Source organism: Oryzias latipes, chromosome 18, assembly GCF_053564925.1.
Source record: "Oryzias latipes strain Hd-rR chromosome 18, Olatipes_Hd-rR_3.1".
Taxonomy (NCBI): Eukaryota; Metazoa; Chordata; class Actinopteri; order Beloniformes; family Adrianichthyidae; genus Oryzias; species Oryzias latipes.
In genome coordinates this window covers 476625-495762 of record NC_136254.1, presented here as the reverse complement: position 1 = coordinate 495762, position 19138 = coordinate 476625, and the positions used below count along the sequence as shown (strand labels likewise).

Genomic DNA, 19138 nt, shown 5'->3' with positions numbered 1-19138 from the left:
GAGTCAAAAACGTCTCCGTCTGATGACAGACTCAGTTCCTCACAATGATCAGCTTAAAAAGGTTCAAATGTAAAGTTCTGTTTGGACTAAAACTGGTTTTTGTGGCTCTATGCCTAAAAGCTGTACGTCTTTAAACTGATGTCTTCATTAAGCTGCATGTTTTTTTGGTTTGTTTTTGGGCAAACGTGGTTGTCCTCCTCCCATGAAGCTCAAACAGATCTCGTCTTTTTACCGCCTGTCTCCCTTCTGACTTATCACGTCAACGGGATGGAAAAGACGGTGCAGGTTAGATGAGATCAAGCTGGTCCTCATCCTGATCTTTGTGAACCTGAAGACCACAAACCTCTGAAGGTCTTGGAGTCCGTCAGAGTCTCAGTGCTTGAAGGTTTGTACCGCAGAGACACTAACAGGACAGAACAGATGTGACGGACGCCTCACCTTGCAGATACATTTCTTCCCCCTCTGCAAACATCTGCTCACACCGTGCACAGCGAGCACATGCGGGGTGGTAATGCTTTTCTCCAGCCTGTGCACAGAAAAGGAAAAAGGCTGCAAACAGACATCAGGCTGGACACGCAGAACCAGACGGAGCCTTTTTTACATCAACCACCCTGTTGGTGAACCAACCGATGGCGGTCACTGTTATCCCGGCCTGGACCGGACCGGACATTAGTGGCTACTTTAGCTGTGCTTCCACTATGTGACAGAAATAAGTATTGTTTAAATCTATGAAATAAACCTGACCGCAGAAGACTGGTCATGAACGTTTGGTGATGGCATCTTCTTACAAACGGCACCGACTTTAAATGTAGGACGCTGAGGACAATTACAGGACATGCAGGAAAATATCCTCCAACAGTTTCTTAGACAAGCTCAGACCACCTGAAGAGTCTTTGTGTCACATCTGACTAGAAAAAGTCAATCAGTTCAAAGGTGTACCCTTAACATTCCAGATTTAACAATAAAGTGATGCATTTGCACGACACCAACAGACATCAGTGTGGACCTCACCTCCAAGACTTTGCCAGTGATGTACTTCTGACAGCTCTCACACTTGATGCCAAACATAGCGTGGTAGTCTGTCTCACAGTAGGGGATCCCATCTCTGTGGATACGCAGAGTCAGAAACCGTGGTTCAGGTGCTATTTATCATGAGGAAGACAGAACAGATGCAGTCCTGGACGCTTGCGCTGACACACAAAAGTGCAGCTAAAGCCTCGTTTCCACAGAGCGGTCCGGTCCGGTAAGGAGTGGTATGGTACGGTCCAGTTAGTTCTGGTGAGCGTTAGACTGTGTCTGGACCTAGCGCAGCGTGTCACTGCATCATTGTAGGGCGACGACTAGAAAAGCAACAACAAAGGAGGTCATCCAGCAGCTGGTCCTTTCACGGCTTTACTTCTGGGACATCGTCTGTAGCAGGAACTTCAGGTTGGCTGCCGGCGGCTGAGAATGCTCACAAACATTGGAAACGTTAGCTTAAAGGAGCGCTATATTGGCACTTTCTAATGTCGTCATCATTAACCCAATCCTTGATTGGCCCCAACTGTTCTGTGTCACTTTTGAATGGACCTACAACTGATGGGGGCCCCCAAGAGGTACGGTTCATTACTGTTCAATGGGTCCACTTTACAATGGAAACGCTCAAAATACCGGACCATACTGAACCGGACCATCCCAGACAGGACTGGACCATTCCGGACCGGACCGCTCAGTGGAAACGAGACAATACTCTCCCCCATCTTACTCAGATAATCTCTTCCATTCATCTTGAATTGGAATTCTTATCTGGGATCAACGACCTTGACAGAATATTTATCTCTCATCACATGACGAGTTAAATTCTAAAGATCAGGAGCTTTTTATCATCAGACTGGTTGAAGTCTGCTTCCTTGTAGAACTCAGTTCAGCTGAACTGGAACCCCGGTAACCTGAAAACCGGCCTCTCTGTTTTCCTTCTGGTTAAAGATGTTGGAAGGCGTTCCAGCCCTTAAACTGGGACTGTTTTTAGCCTCAGTCTTTGCTTCCTGCCCGACAGTGAGAGCTCAAATCCTGGAAAAGCATAAAAAACGCTGGAAGGATTTAGCACGGCTCGGCTTGAAACCGTATCCTGATGGACACGGAAGCAACACAGTACTCGCGGTACTTTTCCGGCTTACCATAAAAGAATGTTAAAATACTCTGAAAAACTTGACTTTACATGGACTAAACAAAGAAGTGAAGTGAGTTAGCTTAGAAGAAAAAACTAATTTTGGGCTTTTTGAGGATAAATGTTGCCAATTCAACACACAATTGAATGAACATTGGATGTTGGGGTTCTTCTGACGGCTGTTATGAGCAGAAACTCCTGAAGAAGAACCGAACCGCGGTAGGTTTTCAGCACCTCAAACCTGCAATCCTGTAAACCCAGCGGTTGAACAGAGTCAGACTTACTTGCTGATGTACTCGGCGTTCAGCACCTTGTTGCACAGCTTACACTTGAAACAACCCAGATGCCAGTGCTTGTCCAGAGCGACCAGAGACTGTTCGTTCTTGAACTCCTTCCCGCAGCCGCAGCAGTCTGGAAAGAGTGAGATCAACCGTGTCAGAACCAGCACCAACGCCGCTTTCAGAGAAGGTTTTGAGGAGCGGCGCTGACTGTGGACGGCCTGGATCGGGGCGGGGCTGTTTGCAGGCAGAGGCTGGGTACACTTCTGACAGATACACTCCTTTCCATTGAAGGTCACTCGGTCTCCAGCTGGAAACGGTTGTCTGCAACCCAACAGAAGGCGAGATGATGAGGACTGTGGCGACAAAAACCTCTTTTTCCATACATTTGGGACCCTTGTCCATGACGGGGGTCACAGATGGCAAATCTGGGTTCAAATGTTTCCAAAGCTTTTCAATAATGTTTGCTTGTCTCTGCGGTACCAGAGAGAAGGTCTGACTCCAGAACAGACACTTGAACAAGATGTGGTTTTAGAATGATCCACCTTTCCTCAGCAGCTACTGGTAAAGCGTGGCCTTTCCCAGCGTGGGACAGAACGCAGACAAGCAGCTGTCATGAACAGTGAGCCACATGGCTGTCAGAAATGATGGGGTGCATTCATTGGACACATTCGTCTTTGGGCCTGTGCACCACAGGCTGAGCTAAATAAAGGCTTTCTACACTTTGAATTCTGCATTTGGAGACTGCAAGCGCTCTGTTGGTGGTTTGTGTTTTCAGGGTTTCCAGAAGCAGAAGCTTTTCTCCTGTTGTAACTCTTTCTGAATCCAACAGAAATATTTCTGTTGCTTTGGTGGTCTGGATGGTTGTCTGCTGATAATCTGATGTCAGAAATGCCGTTCCAGATATTCGGCTAAAGCTACAATTCGCTCTTGGCGACGCGCGTTCAAGTGAACATTTCCAACAAGAAACGTTGACGCGTAGCTATGCAGGAACTGTTTTCCAGGTAAACATGTAAATATGTGCGGCCACTGAACACACGTTGTGAGTTAAAGGTTAAAGGGCAGAGTTCAACCCCAAACACTCAACAGCAGGATAAATGTCTGCTGAGTTATCTGACATTCTACACATTTAGTTTGTGTATTTGTCTGTAAAATGCCATTGTGAACAAAAGGCAAGAAGGAAAACTGTCCAGTGACTCCCCACAGAGAGGTGCAGTCGGTAACCGTCTGGATGACCATCGTTGGTCGATGTCAGAACACAACTGCTAAGGTTTGCCTTTTAGTCTTTGACCTTTGAAAGCCAAAGGAATTCCCCAAAAATCAGTTAAAGGTTTATCGGGGCAGCTGTGGCACTCCTTTAAAAACCTGAACAGTCTCTGCGGCCCTGAGGCATGCTGGGAGGCGGGTCCATAAAAACTGACTGACGCCGTATGTTTTTGTTCTAACTTTTGGAATAACCAAAAGGCCGGTATCAGAGGACCTCAGGGTCCGTGAGGGCTCATACTTTAAAATCATATCAGATAAATATGAAGGCCTGAGACCATAAAAACATTTATAAACCAGTAAACGAAATCAATTCTGAATGTCAACCAATGCAGCAATTAAAAATGTGTGATGTGTTCCCGCCCCCTGGTCCTCGTCAGCAGGCGTGCGGCTCAATTCTGCAGCAGTTGTAGATTTGGTAAACCACAGAGCAGGGCATTACAATAATCTAAACGACATGCATCAGCACCTCTGTGCTGCCAAGAGAGAGGAACGGGCGACTCTGGCAATGTTCTTAAGATGGTAAAATCCTGTTTTTGTTATATTTTTAATTTGTGGAGTAAATTAATCTCTGAGTCAAAATTAACACCCAGGTTTCTCACACACTGAGAAGTTTTGTAATTCTTTAGTTTAGCTAAAACGATCTCTCTCTTGTCCTCAGAACCGATCACTAAAACCTGTTTTGTCCTGGTTTAGCTGTAGGAAGTTCTTTGCCATCCATGACTTAATGTCTAACATGCATTTCAGGAGCGTGTTGACGGACTCTTCGTCATCAGGAGACACAGCGATGTAGAGTTGAGTGTCATCAGCGTAGCTGTGAAACAAACGCCATGCCTCCTGATGACGTCCCCCAGTGGCAGCACATATAGATTTACTCTAGAACTACTGTCATGTTCTCAAATATCAAAAATAAAGGTCTAACTATCACCTACATGAACCTTTTCTTAAGCTCAGCTGAAAAGACGCCTTACATCACTCTCTCCCTGTCATAGACCCTGAACATAGCGCGTCCATCGCTGCTGTGATGTCATCAACGTGCGCCACAGCTATCATCTACTATGGAAGAGATAAAGTCTGAAAGGGTGTTTGTTATCATAAGTTAATGGGGTAAACGGCGGGCTGATCTGAAGGGGCAGTTAACTGTGAAATAAGGTTTGTCAGCGTGTATCGTAAAAGCGTTTGTGGTCGGTATTCTTGGATTGCTCAGAAAGTTGTTCCTACTGTGTCAAATTAGAGACTCTGGACCCGAGGTTTGGTTTTTTCTTAATTGTCCTGACTGAAAAAAATCCCCTTGTTTGTTAAAAGTAATGCTTGGAAGTCTATTCTGTTAGGAAAACGTCATCGGGCCTGGAACTGTCTGAGTAGTAATTTGATCTTTTACTGTGACAAAATGTCATGAATTTAAATGAAAACATATTTTTGCAGCAGTTATTAGGTTCAATTAAAAACAGATGAATTAATTACGGGTCATGAGTAGTTAATCACAAAAAAATATGAATCACATGACAACCCTGCCATTTACCATATGGGGTTTATACTGGGGGTGTCTCGTTTTAGACGGTGATAACTGGACTGGAAAATGACCTTTTTAAAATGCAGAGATTTTTGGATTGGAAAGTTCATTTGTGTGTAACTTTGAGGCTTTGGCGTGTTTTCTGGCTCTTGTTTCTGGCGTGTGTCCTCCTCATCATAGGACACGCATCCTTTCTGCTGAAACTCATGAAGCAATCCCCCAACCAGCCACCAGATGGAGCTGCTGAGGGGGTAGATCTGGTGATGCTGCAGTTCCAGGTTTGGGGCTTTTCTCCACATGTTCAGAAATAGTTGTTGGAGGTGTTGAGAGCGACTGACGGACTGACACTAGACTCCTACCTGCAGGAGGAGCAGACGAAGCAGCGGGGGTGGTAGGTCTTCCCGAGCGCCGACACCACCTCGCCCTCGATGAAGTCTTGGCAGCCGAAGCAGCGGGTCCCGTACAGCCGCTGGTAGTCCAGAGTGCAGATGTATTCACCCTGCCGCACAAAGAAGCCCCCCTGAGCCAGCTCGCCGCCGCACACTGAAGGACAGAGGGGGCAGAAGGAACAGACGGTGAACACAGAGCCACGCCAAAAACCCCACAAACACTCGGCAGACGATCTGTGTTTCTAGTTCCAAACAGGAACCAGACTTAACGTTCCACGTCCATCATCTTCTGACCCATTTTCAAAGTGTCCCCGCCGCTTTTTAATGAGGAGGATGGTGACTTCATCCGAAATTCACCTGTGAGATGTAGGCGGGACTATTGGTGAGGAGTATGCCTGCCCTCATTTCCCATCATCCCTTTGTTTACACCCCTCCCGTATTACCGGCAAAAACAGCAGCAACATCAGATCCATCCATCCGTCCAGTTCTGACCCAGATTCTGGCTCAGACCAGAAAAACAAAGACGTTCACGGATCTGTTGGTCTGCAGGTGGATGATCGGAAAGGGGCGGAGCTTGGAGCTTGTGGTCCCGCCCATTGCAGCTTCTACATCACACCTACAGGTTTTTTCAACAGCAGGTTTTTTTCTGATCCTGATTGACAACGGTTTGAATAAAGAAACAGTCAGAAATGCAGTTTAAATCCTAATTTTCTTCGTCCATGGTGAGAAAAATGCCACAAAAACATGATAAAAGCATCAAAACAGCATTTTCTTTGGAGTGCGTCTTTAATGAGTTTAATGACTACATGATAACCAGAAATGAAAAGCAAAGTGTTTCATTCAGACTGGATTCTGAGACCAAATCCAGAATCCTCCATAATCTGGACAGACAGTGGGGGTTGTTCATAAATGTGCTTTAGCTCATACTCTGGTGGAAGCCACTGATGCTTCTACCCTCAGCGTGTCTGTGAACTCAGAACACTGGGCTGTCTTCATTGGAGCATAAAAATGTCTCTTTGTTTAAAGTCTTCAACCAGCAAAAAGGAATTTGCCATCTTGAATTTTGGAGGAAAACAAAGTCAGGTCAAGCGGACTTTGCTGTTCCAGACTGAAGCTGGAAACAAAACCATGTGACTAAAGATCTCATCAGTCATTGGTCAGGAAGTATGACGAGGGCGGGGCAAACCGACTAGAGACAGAAGGCTTTACAATCCTCGTCTGGATAGTTCACTGATTCAAACTTTCTATTTCTCTTAAAGCAGCACCTCCACAGACGGGTCCTTTAGGAAGTATTCAGACTGAAAATGGATTATCGAGGTAAAGGAACTCTGGTTCAAATGTGTCCGGTCTGAATGCAGCCGTACTTCCTCTAACTCAAGAAAAAAACTCTCAACATTTGGGATTTCATGAAAACACAACTAAACAGCAATGATGAGTCCAGATTTAAGACGAAAGAAGCGTTCTGCTCCGGGGGAGGAGGAGTTCCTCAGGGAAGCAGATCCTGACAGACTCTTTGAGTTTCTGTAACCCCGCAGGAGACTGAGTGTGTTTCTGTGTGTGTCAGGGACCAACACAGCAACAGGGTGACATCACAGGGCAGCCCCGCCCTCATGGGAAAGCCTCCTTTTGTTTCCACTCCTGCAGGAAGAAAAAAAGTCTGGCTGGCTTTTCCTCTCATTCTTTGCTTCTGGAAAGAACAACAGGAAAGATGAGGACCCTGAGCCGGTTGGCGTGCTGTCCCAGTTCTGCCTGCAGAGACCCGGGAACGCGTGGCGCTCCCCACCGCAGCAGGAAGGTGACAGGAAACGGCGTCCCCCCGGGGAAAAGCCTGAACTGGAGCTCGCAGCTTCCAGAGACGGCTTCCCTTAGCTCTGCAAAACAAGCAGGATCCATCCATGAACTCCCCAATCCGCTCTGCCGATGTTCATCTGGAACTCCTGGCCAAGTGGAGAGTGTCCGCCCTGTGACTGCAGGTCAAAGACTGAGAATGGGAGTACCTCCCAGCTTGATGTCAGTATTAAGGGGTCGGATTGGAGGGGTCAAACCTCCAAATGTTCCAGAGCATGGCTGCAGCTCATCACCCCCACTGGGAGGGGTCAAAACCGAAAAAAAATTAATTAAATTCAATTATGTGCGAGGAATCTAATTCAACTTCCCCTCTGAACTGATGGTGAAGTTGCTGCATGTGGCATTAAGGGGGTCCAAAAGTATATGTAAACAAGCCACGGATCACCACGCACGTGGACGGCGGATCACCAGATATTTGCTCTGGTGCGCATTACTTCAAACAATAGTCTGTTCACACCTATCGCCCTTAGCACGTCAAAGTCACAATCATGTCTTTGTTTTAACGTACAGCAGCGTGTCCAAAAGTCTGTTTCTAAACCTGACACTAGGAGCCACCGTTGCGTGTGGGAGGAGCCACCGTCGTGTTAGGAGGAGCCACCGTCGCATGTGGGAGGAGCCACCGTCGTGTTAGGAGGAGCCACCGTTGCATGTGGGAGGAGCCACCGTCGTGTTAGGAGGAGCCACCGTCGTGTTAGGAGGAACCACCGTAGCGTTAGGAGGAGCCACCGTCGTGTTAGGAGGAGCCACCGTCGCATGTGGGAGGAGCCACCGTCGCGTTAGGAGGAACCACCGTCGCGTTAGGAGGAGCCACCGTCGTGTTAGGAAGAGCCACCGTCGCATGTGGGAGGAGCCACCGTAGCGTTAGGAGGAGCCACCGTCGCGTTAGTAGGAGCCACCGTCGCATGTGGGAGGAGCCACCGTCGCGTTAGGAGGAACCACCGTCGCATGTGGGAGGAGCCACAGTCGCGTTAGGAGGAGCCACCGTCGTGTTAGGAGGAGCCACCGTCGCAAGTGGGAGGAGCCACCATCGCGTTAGGAGGAGCCACCGTCGCGTTAGGAGGAGCCACCGTCGCGTGTGGGACGTGCCACCGTCGTGTTAGGAGGAGCCACCGTCGCATGTGGGAGGAGCCACCGTCGCATTAAGAGGAGCCCCTGTCGCTTCTGGGAGGAGCCACCGTCGCGTGTGGGAGGAACCACCGTCGCGTTAGGAGGAGCCACCGTCGCGTGTGGGAGGAGCCACCAACGCATTAGGAGGAGCCACCGTCGTGTTAGGAGAAGCCACCGACGCGTGTGGGAGGAGCCACCGTCGCGTGTGGGAGGAGCCGCTGTCGCATTAGGAGGAGCCACCGTCGCATGTGGGAGGAGCCACCGTCGCGTGTGGGAGGAGCCACCGTCGTGTTAGGAGGAGCCACCGTCGTATTAGGAGGAGCCACTGTTGCGTGTGGCAGGAGCCACCGTCGTGTTAGGAGGGAGCCACCGTCGCATGTGGGAGGAGCCACCGTCGTGTTAGGAAGAGCCACCGTTGCATGTGGGAGGAGCCACTGTCGTGTTAGGAGGAGCCACCGTCGCATGTGGGAGGAACCACCATTGCATTAGGAGGAACCACCGTCGCGTGTGGGAGGAGCCACCGTCGCGTGTGGGAGGAGCCGCTGTCGCATTAGGAGGAGCCACCAACGCATTAGGAGGAGCCACCGTCGCGTGTGGGAGGAGCCACCGTCGTGTTAGGAGGAGCCACCGTCGTGTGTGGGAGGAGCCACCGTTGCGTGTGGGAGGAGCCACCGTTGCGTGTGGGAGGAGCCACCGTCGCATGTGGGAGGAGCCACCGTCGCGTTAGGAGGAGCCATCGTCGCATGTGAGAGGAGCCACCGTCGCGTTAGGAGGAGCCACCGTCGCATGTGGGAGGAGCCACCAACGCATTAGGAGGAGCCACCGTTGCGTGTGGGAGGAGCCACCGTCGTATGCGGGAGGAGCCACTGTCGCATTAGGAGGAGCCACCGTTGCGTGTGGGAGGAGCCACCGTCGCGTGTGGGAGGAGCCACCGTCGCGTGTGGGAGGAGCCACCATCAAAAGATTTCTTCATGGAGAACACGAATGTTCCGTGTGATTTATTTTTAAGACCTCTCCAAAAGCATCGATGAGCAGTGCCAGTCTAGGTTCATGAGATCGTGAAGAGACCGAGAGACGGTGGCTTTTAGCGGCAGGACAAAGCCGCCGCTCCCTTTGAAACCAGGGGGAGGGGCTTATAGCACAGTGACAGAATTGAAATAGGTCAAGTCTTCCTTTTATTTTTGAAATAGACTTTAGGTCTGTTCAAAGATGCAATACACAATAAAGCATCCTGAGTAGTGTTTATATATAGAAATACTTTTAGTGAAAAGAGGGTCCTGCAGTATCTTAGCTGTTCCTGATCTCTTCTGGACTGAGAGGTCTGAGGTCTTTCCAGGTATCTGTTGTAGCCCCTCCTCCAGCTTGGGGGTTACTGCCCCGAGTGCTCCAATGACCCATATTCTGTTAGAATATATATCGACATATATGAGTGCAGCTCAGGAACAAGGCCCGAGTACCAGAGCCACAGAGGCTCAGATCTTCCACACCAGACAAGACCCCAGAACACCAGAACTGGGTCCTGCTCCATGAGAAATCTCCCAGAACCACCAGAACCCTCAGCTTTCCTGTGAAACTCTTCTTTTTCAACACTGTTTCACTATTTTATCAATCCCAACCAGAGAACGCTGCTGAAACAACAAGACAAGCTTTCAGGAAGGGAATGACGACCTCTACAGCTTCCACACATGAGATGTTCCCACAAGGAGAGAAAGGCGGAGCCTCAGGGATCGAGTCATCTTCCTTCTGGGTAGGAAAGTAACTCATATGTCATTTATGATCATCCTTCAGTGTGCCAAAGGTCATATATGATGATATATGAGGACATAGTTTACTCTGAAAGGCATAGAAAAGCAGCAGGTAGACCTTTAACGGACCACTAGGAAATAGATGAACGATGATCTGAGTGGAACTTTAAGCTTGTAACACATGTATTCAAGAATTATATAAGCATTCTGCATCTCCATGACAACAGAGGGTGTGTGTCATGTATGCCTTCGCCCTGTTTCCGGCCTCAGCGGATGACCTCATGATCCAGATAATTGGACTCAGCTGTGGAAAACAGAAGCTACACAACCTTGTGAAGACACACAACAAGCTCACCTTCCTGTAACGACTGCAGCCGTGTGATGAGCTGGATCCCTAGTTTGACACGGGACATGGAGACATGCAGGACAAGAGCTCGCAAACCCGACCACAGAAAACACGCTGTGCTGGAAGCTGAAGCTGAAGCCTGCCACCAGTGCTTCTGGGCCCACATGTGTGGGAAGACTTCCTCTGCTTTAGCCCTTGTGCAATGAACACACGTGATCAACAACACGCCTTTAGCATGTGATGCTCACACAGGTCTGCTGCTGCCCAATACTAGCACACGATCAGAGGGACATGTTGTAGAGGCGCAGATCTGCTGAATCTCGTTCCAGGCAGAGAACTCCAACCCGGAACAAATCAACAACTATTCTTTTCTCTTTCAAGATCCATTTTCACACATTCAGAACATGTGAAGCACGGGGAGAACATGTGAAGCACGGGGAGAACATGTGAAGCACGGGGAGAACATGTGAAGCACGGGGAGAACATGTGAAGCACGGGGAGAACATGTGAAGCACGGGGAGAACATGTGAAGCACGGGGAGAACATGTGAAGCACGGGGAGAACACCCAAACGCCATACAGAAGGATCCCAGATGGGATCTGAACAAGGGCCTCCTCACTGTGGGGCGAAGGTGCTAACCACTACAGCACAGTCGTGTGTTTTTACTCCTTCGTATTCGACAATAAGTAGGATAAACCAGAGAGCCAAAGGTCATACAGAGGTCAACATTCTTCTGTTTTTATTCTGATAGAACTACAGTTAGCCGAGCATTTTTGATCGATCAATCCTGAAGAATAAAAAACAGAAAAATTAACTCAATTCTCCTAATTTTCTTCAGGAAGTTTTAGTGCTGTGAGACGTTCAGGCGTCTTCCTCAAAGAGGGAAACAGCAGGAGTCGCATCAGGAAACAGGAAGTGATCACTGCACACCCGCTTTTGGCTGTAGGTGACCTTTTGCTGGGACTCTCATGGTACGGTCCGTATCTGCGAAAGGTTAAATATAGGCGACATGAGCCATGGGGGGCGGTGCCATGGGGGCGGTGCTATGGGGGCCTTCAGCACAGCTTTTGTTTTACACCCATCAACATGGCGCCTCGGGGGGGTTCTTCCTCCCCAACCCTGGAAAGACTTGGTACTAGCAGATGTAATTGGGGGGGATAAGAAGCGAGGGGTAAGTGCCCCCTTATCTGCCCGGACTGAAAGCAGGGTGGAAGGAAGCATCAGCCTGAAGGACCAGAGGAGCTGAACCTGCTGCTGAATCCCAGTCCTGCTCTTGTGTTGATGGTTATTGGGGCGGGGCGGCTCGTTTCTGCACTTCTATAGAACGCATTCAGACGGAACAGGACACTCGTGTCGGGGAGCCACAGCTGCTCCCCAAATATAGCGCCCTCCCTGACAGACAGCAGACCTCTCAGCTTTAGGTTGGACATGTGACCACAGCTCCTCTGCCTCAACTCCAGAGAGGGAAATCCTTTCCTCCCAGTCATCAAACATGGATGTCAGCTGCAGCTTCAGCCTCTGTCTGTCCTAAAGTCTTTTCCTTTTCATAAATCAATAGAAGCTGTAAAGAATCCTAAATATTAGAAGTGTTATCAGAGGAAAGGACCACCAGAAAAGTGCTGAATAACAAAATTCCTGCTTTGTAAAAATTCTTCACTTCAACTGTTGTCCAGTAAACTCTAATGTCTCATTGTGGTTTGAAATGTCCGTCATCTACAGAGAGACTCTTCTGTCAGATCACAGACTGAAATGATGGAATTTCATCTCCAAGGTAGAAAAATGACATGAAATATTTGAACATTTACAACTATCTGCATCTTTTCTACACTTATTGGTTTTTGCATGAACAAATATTTGTATTTCTTTTACATTTCTGCTGTCATGTTTCTTCCAGCTCCGTACGTTGATTTAAAGCAGACTTTTTCTGTGTTTCAGTAAAATAACCATCGTGTTCTCAGACCGCCGTGGCGCCTTGAACACCGTCAGGTAGAGCGAGCGTGAACGCCGACAACAGTCTGTTATGGGATGGAAAGTTCTTCTGGAAAGACAGTCAGTGGTAATCTGGTAGGGGGCACATTTACACCCCCAAAAAAATTAAATAAGGCCGTTTTTCCCCCCTAAACATAACCATCCATTTCTGCGTAAAATGAATTACATGTGCGTTAGGACGCCCCCACTATCCTGTCTGCTACGATGACCGTCTGTTAGGCCGTCTGTGTAGAACACGCTGGAGGGAGGGGGGGGGGGGGGGGGGGGGGGGTTGCACGCGGTGGTTAACAACTTGGAGCTGCAGAGGTGTGAACAGGTAGAGAGGCAGGGGGCGGGGCTTAGACTCACTGCTTATGATTCCAGACAAACTAACAGCTGCTTCCTAATAAAACATAGTTGTCATCCATAAAATTCATATCCTTTATTGGGTTTACTGGATTTAAAGAAAACAGAAAATCTATAGATGTTGTTCTAAAAAATGACATTAGGTTAAAAGCAAACAGACGAGAATGAAGACATCAGATAAAAACAACAGTGTGTTTTCTCAGGAACTCCTGTTTTTGGGTTTCTGCCGCTGAGATGTTCCGCCTACACCTCAGGAGTCCCACTCTTAATGTGTCACGTGTCGCCGTGACGACATGTGTTTGTGCTCAGATTCCTGTTCTTAATGAGACTTTTGTCTTTTCAATTCTGCAGCTTTTTTACACAGAGGGAGGGGGGCTGCTCTATTCTGCCTTGACCTTCCAGACACGCTGTAACAGCTGGATAAAGCTCCACCCATCAGCATCATGTGGACAAAACGTACCGGGCTCAAACTTCTATGAAGCTGCACGTTCATCATGGGATGTTTCCATGGTTACCGTTAATGAGGGACAAGCTTTCATCAGTGATAAATCAGGGCTATGCTGCTGCTGCTGCTTCCCCCCGGACAAAACGGGGAGTAGGGGGGCGTGGATCCTCACATTAACCTCCACCAGGACCAGTGACCTCTACGGTTGCCTAGCAACTCCTGTGTTTGTTGAAAACAACAGCAGTCTGACACGAAGCTCAAGGTTGGACCGCAGTCACACACACACACCCACACACACACAGTAACACACATCCACAGTAACACACATTCAGTCACAATCACACACAAAATCATTCACAATCACAGTCACACACACACACACACACACACATCCAGTAACACACATATCTACAGTCACACACACTCACAATCACACACACACACACACACATCCAGTAACACACATATTTACAGTCACACACACTCACAGTCACACACACACACACATATAAGCACACACCACTATCAGATTTCAAGTTTCAAACATGCAGCAGCCCCTGCAGAAATACATGCACAGGAAATACCCCCCACCCCCTACATGACAGCACATGTCCCAGCAGTCATCGGGGTTTCAATAGTCAGCAGATGACTGATCTTCTGTTGGTCCATGTCAAAGGAAACCCCCATGTAAATTCAACTGTACGGGACAGATGGCCCCCTCTTGGTAGGACTTTTTCTGTACTTCAGGACACGAATACATGAAACTTCCGGTTCTGATCCATTTAAAGCTAAACTACCAGAAGAAGTAGTGTTCCTTCACTCTATTGCAGTCTCACTGTAGATTTCTTTAACACAACTTTGTGTTTGAACTTTGAGAGTTTAAGCCAGAAAGAAAATATGAAAATGTTCATGTTTGTCTGAGAAAAGTGGATAAAGTGTGTAGTGAGGAGTTTCACTGCATCCAAACATCTAGAATCCTAACTTGTGGGTTCCACATATGCGGGTTATTTATGGAACGTATTCCACTTGATAAACGGACAAATACTGTACACATAAATGTCAACAGAACACACAGACACAGAAGGGCATCCAGAGGGGCCAAGTGAAGGTGACAGTGGTGCCTGTGGTAATTGGAGCACTCGGGGCAGTAACCCCCAAACTGGAGGAGTGGCTACAACAGATACCTGGAAAGACCTCAGACCTCTCAGTCCAGAAAAGAACAGGAACAGCTAAGATCCTGCAGGACCCTCAAGCTCCAGTATTCCAGTACCAGTATTCTACTCAGAACTTTCTCAAGGAAAAAGGAGCCGCGGTGGACAGAAACTACGCTATAAAGATGTGCTAAAGCGACACATGAAGAGAGCAGGCATCCCACACTACAACTGGGAAGAAGAAGCCCTACAAAAATCCAAATGGCGTGAAATGACAACCATTGAAGACCAACGCCAACACGAATACCAACAGGCACATTACTGGCGTCACTCCGTAGCAACTTCAACCGATTTCAAATGCTTCAAATGTGATCGCTTCTGCAGATCCCGTGCTGGACTAGCAGCCCACATGAGAGTCATTTTTAATCCTCAAACTCAGTCAACTTCGACACACGAAGGACAGCCATATATATATATATATATATAAAAAAAAAGAAAAACGCCCCTCTCACCCTCCGCGGGTGGTTTCTCCTCCAAGCTGGGGTCCTCTACCAGAGGCCTGGGAGCTTGAGGGTCCTGCAGTATCTTAGCTGTTCCTGTTCTTTTCTGGACTGAGAGGTCTGAGGTCTTTCCAGGTATCTGTTGTAGCCACTCCTCCAGCTTGGGGGTTACTGCCCCGAGTGCTCCAATTACCACAGGCACCACTGTCACCTTCACTTTCCAGGCTTTCTCCAGTTCTTCTCTGAGTCCCTGGTATTTCTCCAGTTTCTCATGTTCCTTCTTCCTGATGTTCCCATCTCTTGGTACTGCCACATCCACCACAACGGCTTTCCTCTGTTCTTTATCCACCACTACAATGTCTGGTTGGTTCTCCATTACCATCCTATCAGTCTGGATCTGGAAGTCCCACAGGATCTTTGCCCTCTCATTCTCTACCACCTTCGGAGGTGTTTCCCATTTTGATCTTGGGGTTTCCAGTTCATATTCTGCACACATGTTCCTGTATATTATTCCAGCCACTTGATTGTGGCGCTCCATGTATGCTTTACCTGCCAGCATCTTACATCCTGCAGTTATGTGCTGGATTGTTTCAGGCGCCTCTTTGCACAGCCTACACCTTGGGTCTTGTCTGGTGTGGTAGATCTACACCTTGGGTCTTGTCTGGTGTGGTAGATCTGAGCCTCTATGGTTCTGGTGCTCAGGGCTTGTTCCTGAGCTGCCAGGATGAGCACTTCAGTGCTGTCCTGTAGGCCAGCCCTTTCTAGCCATTGGTAGGACTTCTTGATATCAGCCACTTCAGTTATGGTCCGGTGGTACATCCCATGCAGGGGTTTGTCCTCCCATGAGGATCTGTCCTCCAGCACTGTATCCCCTGCTTTCCATTGCCTGAGACATTCACTGAGCACACTGTCATTTTGGGCCTTGAGCTTGATGTACTCATGCATCTTGGATGTTTCATCCTGGATAGTGGCTTCTACGCTCACTAGTCCTCGGCCTCCTTCCTTGCGGCTAGCATACAGTGCGTGATTTGGGATGGAACCCTCCATGCATGGTGAGGAGCTTTCGTGTTTTAACATCCGTGGTCTGTACCTCTTCCATCTTATTATTCCTGCAGGGTATCTGATAACTGGCAGTGCGTAGCTGTTTATTGCCCGGGTCTTATTTTTGCCATTGAGCTGGCTTCTCAGGACTTGCCTTACTCGTTGGAGGTATTTAGCTGTTGCAGCTTTCCTTGTTGCCTGCTCCAGGTTGCCATTTGCCTGGGGAATTCCAAGGTACTTGTAACTGTCCTCGATGTCTGCTATTGTTCCTTCTGGGAGTGAGACCCCTCCTGTGTGGACTACCTTGCCTCTCTTTGTCACCATCCGGCTGCATTTCTCGAGCCCGAATGACATCCCAATGTCAGTACTGTAGATCCTGGTGATGTGGATCAGGGAGTCAATGTCACGCTCGTTCTTAGCATATAGCTTGATGTCATCCATGTATAGGAGGTGACTGATGTTGGCCCCATTTCTGAGTCGGTATCCATAGCCAGTCTTGTTGATTATTTGGCTGAGGGGGTTCAGTCCTCTGCAGAACAGCAGTGGGGACAGAGCATCACCTTGGTATATCCCACATTTGATGGACACTTGTGCAAGTGGCTTCCCATTGGCTTCAAGGGTGGTTTTCCACAGCTTCATCGAGTTTCCTATGAAGGCTCTTAGAGTCCTGTTTATGTTGTACAGCTCCAAGCATTCAGTGATCCATGTGTGTGGCATTGAGTCAATGCCACACATATATATATATATATATATATATATATATATATATATATATTAAGAATGAACTCTTGATTATTATTATAATAATCTTTTCTGATGATAACCAATAGGCATACCACTTTGGTTACCTGATTAATACATAATCTTCACTTGGACTGATAAAGGAGAAAAAACTCTGTACTGTATGTATATGTGCAAAAATGTCCTTTTATGATCAAGAGCAATTATATTCCCCCTCCCACTCCGTGGTGGTTTCTCCCCCAAGCTGGGGTCCTCTACCAGAGGCCTGGGAGCTTGAGGGTCCTCTGTACAGCCCTGTATCAGAAATCTTGGTGTATGGTTTGACCAGTCAATGTCTTTGGACCATCATTCCAGCCTTTTAATAAGAAACTGTTTTTATCATTTACGTAACATAGCAAAATTGCGGGCGTTCTTATCTAACTCAGTCTTAGAGATGGTTATCCATGCTTTTATTTCTTCTCGTTTAGATTATTGTAATTCTCTTTTTACTTGTTTTAATAAATCTGTTCTTAATCTTCAGTTAGTTCAAAACACTGCTGCAAGGCTTTTAACAGGATCAGACAAAAGGGCACACATTACCCCCATTTTATCCTCCTTGCACTGGCTCCCAATCAAGTGGCGTATTGATTTTAAAATTCTAGTTTTAACCTATAGAGCTTTAAATGGACAGACCCCAAAATACTTATCAGACTTGCTCTGTCCCTACGCTTCCAGCCGTGCCCTCCGATCCTCAGATCAAAATCTTTTAAAGATTTTTAAGACAAAGTACAAAACCAGAGGTGACCGGTCGTTCCAGGCAGCAGCCCCCAGACTCTGGAATGCCCCCCCTCTGTCCCTTCGTGTGGCCGACACCGTCGATTCTTTTAAAAGTCAACTGAAGACATTTTTATTCAAAAATGCTTTTAGCTGACTGGCTTGATTGTTACTTTTATTCTATGTTTATTTTTCTTCAATTTAGTTTTGCTTACATTATATTTAATTGATTGTTTTTCTGCTTTTACTGGGTTATATATTGTTTATTGTTCAGCGCTTTGTGATTTTATCACATATAAATAAAACGCTGTATAAATAAAACTTACTTACTTACTAATATGTCACATATTGTTGATGTTATAAGACACAAAAACAAGGACATTTTTGCTTTGAAATAGACATCCTGAAGTTTAAAGTTGGCTTCTTTCTCTCTCTTTCATTCCCAGAAGTCTTCTTTGTCGTCTTTCGGTCACATGAAGCATCTTTGGTATGAAGCCAGCCGGCGGCTTCACAGCCGTCTGTGACGTTCACATCTCGGTGCTACATACCTTTGCAGACAAAACACTTTATGTGGAAGTGCTTGTTCTGGACGCGCAGAGCCTCCCCTTTGCAGGGCTTCCTGCAGTTCTGACAGGGGATGGGTCCTCCTCCTCCTCCTCCTCCCTGCTTCAGCTTCTGCTTCTGCTGCTCTGGAAGGCCGTGGACGGCCTGCTGCTGAAAAACTGCAAGAAACAAAAGCAGGGAAGAGGCTGCTCAGAATAAAAGTGATCCTTTACATCTATGGTAGGGAAAGGGAAACGCCCTACATCTGTATCTGAAAATGGAGCCATTTCTAAAATCCCTTTTGGAAACATTTCCTGACAAATTCCAAACTATGGGGATAAGTTTCCCAAAAAGTACAAGAACCTACATTTTTTACAAGTCTTTTTATGCCTGATTACCATTTTTCCTTAAAAAATAATTGAGATAATAACATAAAGGAACTACGTTCTGGTGTCACAAGTCCCAGTCTCACCAAGAATAATGCAACTTTACAAACACAAAGGAAATTCTAGTGGAACCCGGCAAGGACTCCCAAACAGCCTCTTGACTATCCGTGCACGATGAGGACAACGTGCACGTTGTCCTCATCGTGCACGTTGTCCTCATGGTGCACGTTGTCCTCATGGTGCACGTTGTCCTCATGGTGCACATTGTCCTCATCGTGCACGTTGTCCTCATGGTGCACGTTGTCCTCATCGTGCACGTTGTCCTCATGGTGCACGTTGTCCTCATGGTGCACATTGTCCTCATGGTGCACGTTGTCCTCATGGTGCACGTTGTCCTCATGGTGCACGTTGTCCTCATGGTGCACATTGTCCTCATGGTGCACATTGTCCTCATGGTGCACGTTGTCCTCATGGTGCACGTTGTCCTCATCGTGCACGTTGTCCTCATCGTGCACGTTGTCCTCATGACTGTTACATCAGCGGTTAAATTTGATTCACACAACCACACACGAGCTGGACCGATTTTCCTGTCTGTTCCAGGAATGCTTC

General features: G+C 47.6%; 1 protein-coding gene across 28 annotated transcripts in view; it reads right to left on the bottom strand.

Moving 5' to 3' along the window:
- Positions 1-19138, bottom strand: part of ablim2 (actin binding LIM protein family, member 2) — a 64005-nt gene that overhangs the window by 19628 nt on the left and 25239 nt on the right. For all 28 annotated transcript variants that reach the window (XM_078936484.1, XM_078936495.1, XM_078936503.1 and 25 more), the window contains exons 2-7: positions 18149-18322; positions 5560-5743; positions 2636-2748; positions 2431-2557; positions 1012-1105; positions 439-526 (exon numbers count right to left, since the gene is read on the bottom strand). In XM_078936484.1, coding sequence (XP_078792610.1) covers positions 439-526; positions 1012-1105; positions 2431-2557; positions 2636-2748; positions 5560-5743; positions 18149-18322 — 780 coding nt within the window. The remainder of the gene's footprint in view (positions 1-438; positions 527-1011; positions 1106-2430; positions 2558-2635; positions 2749-5559; positions 5744-18148; positions 18323-19138) is intronic.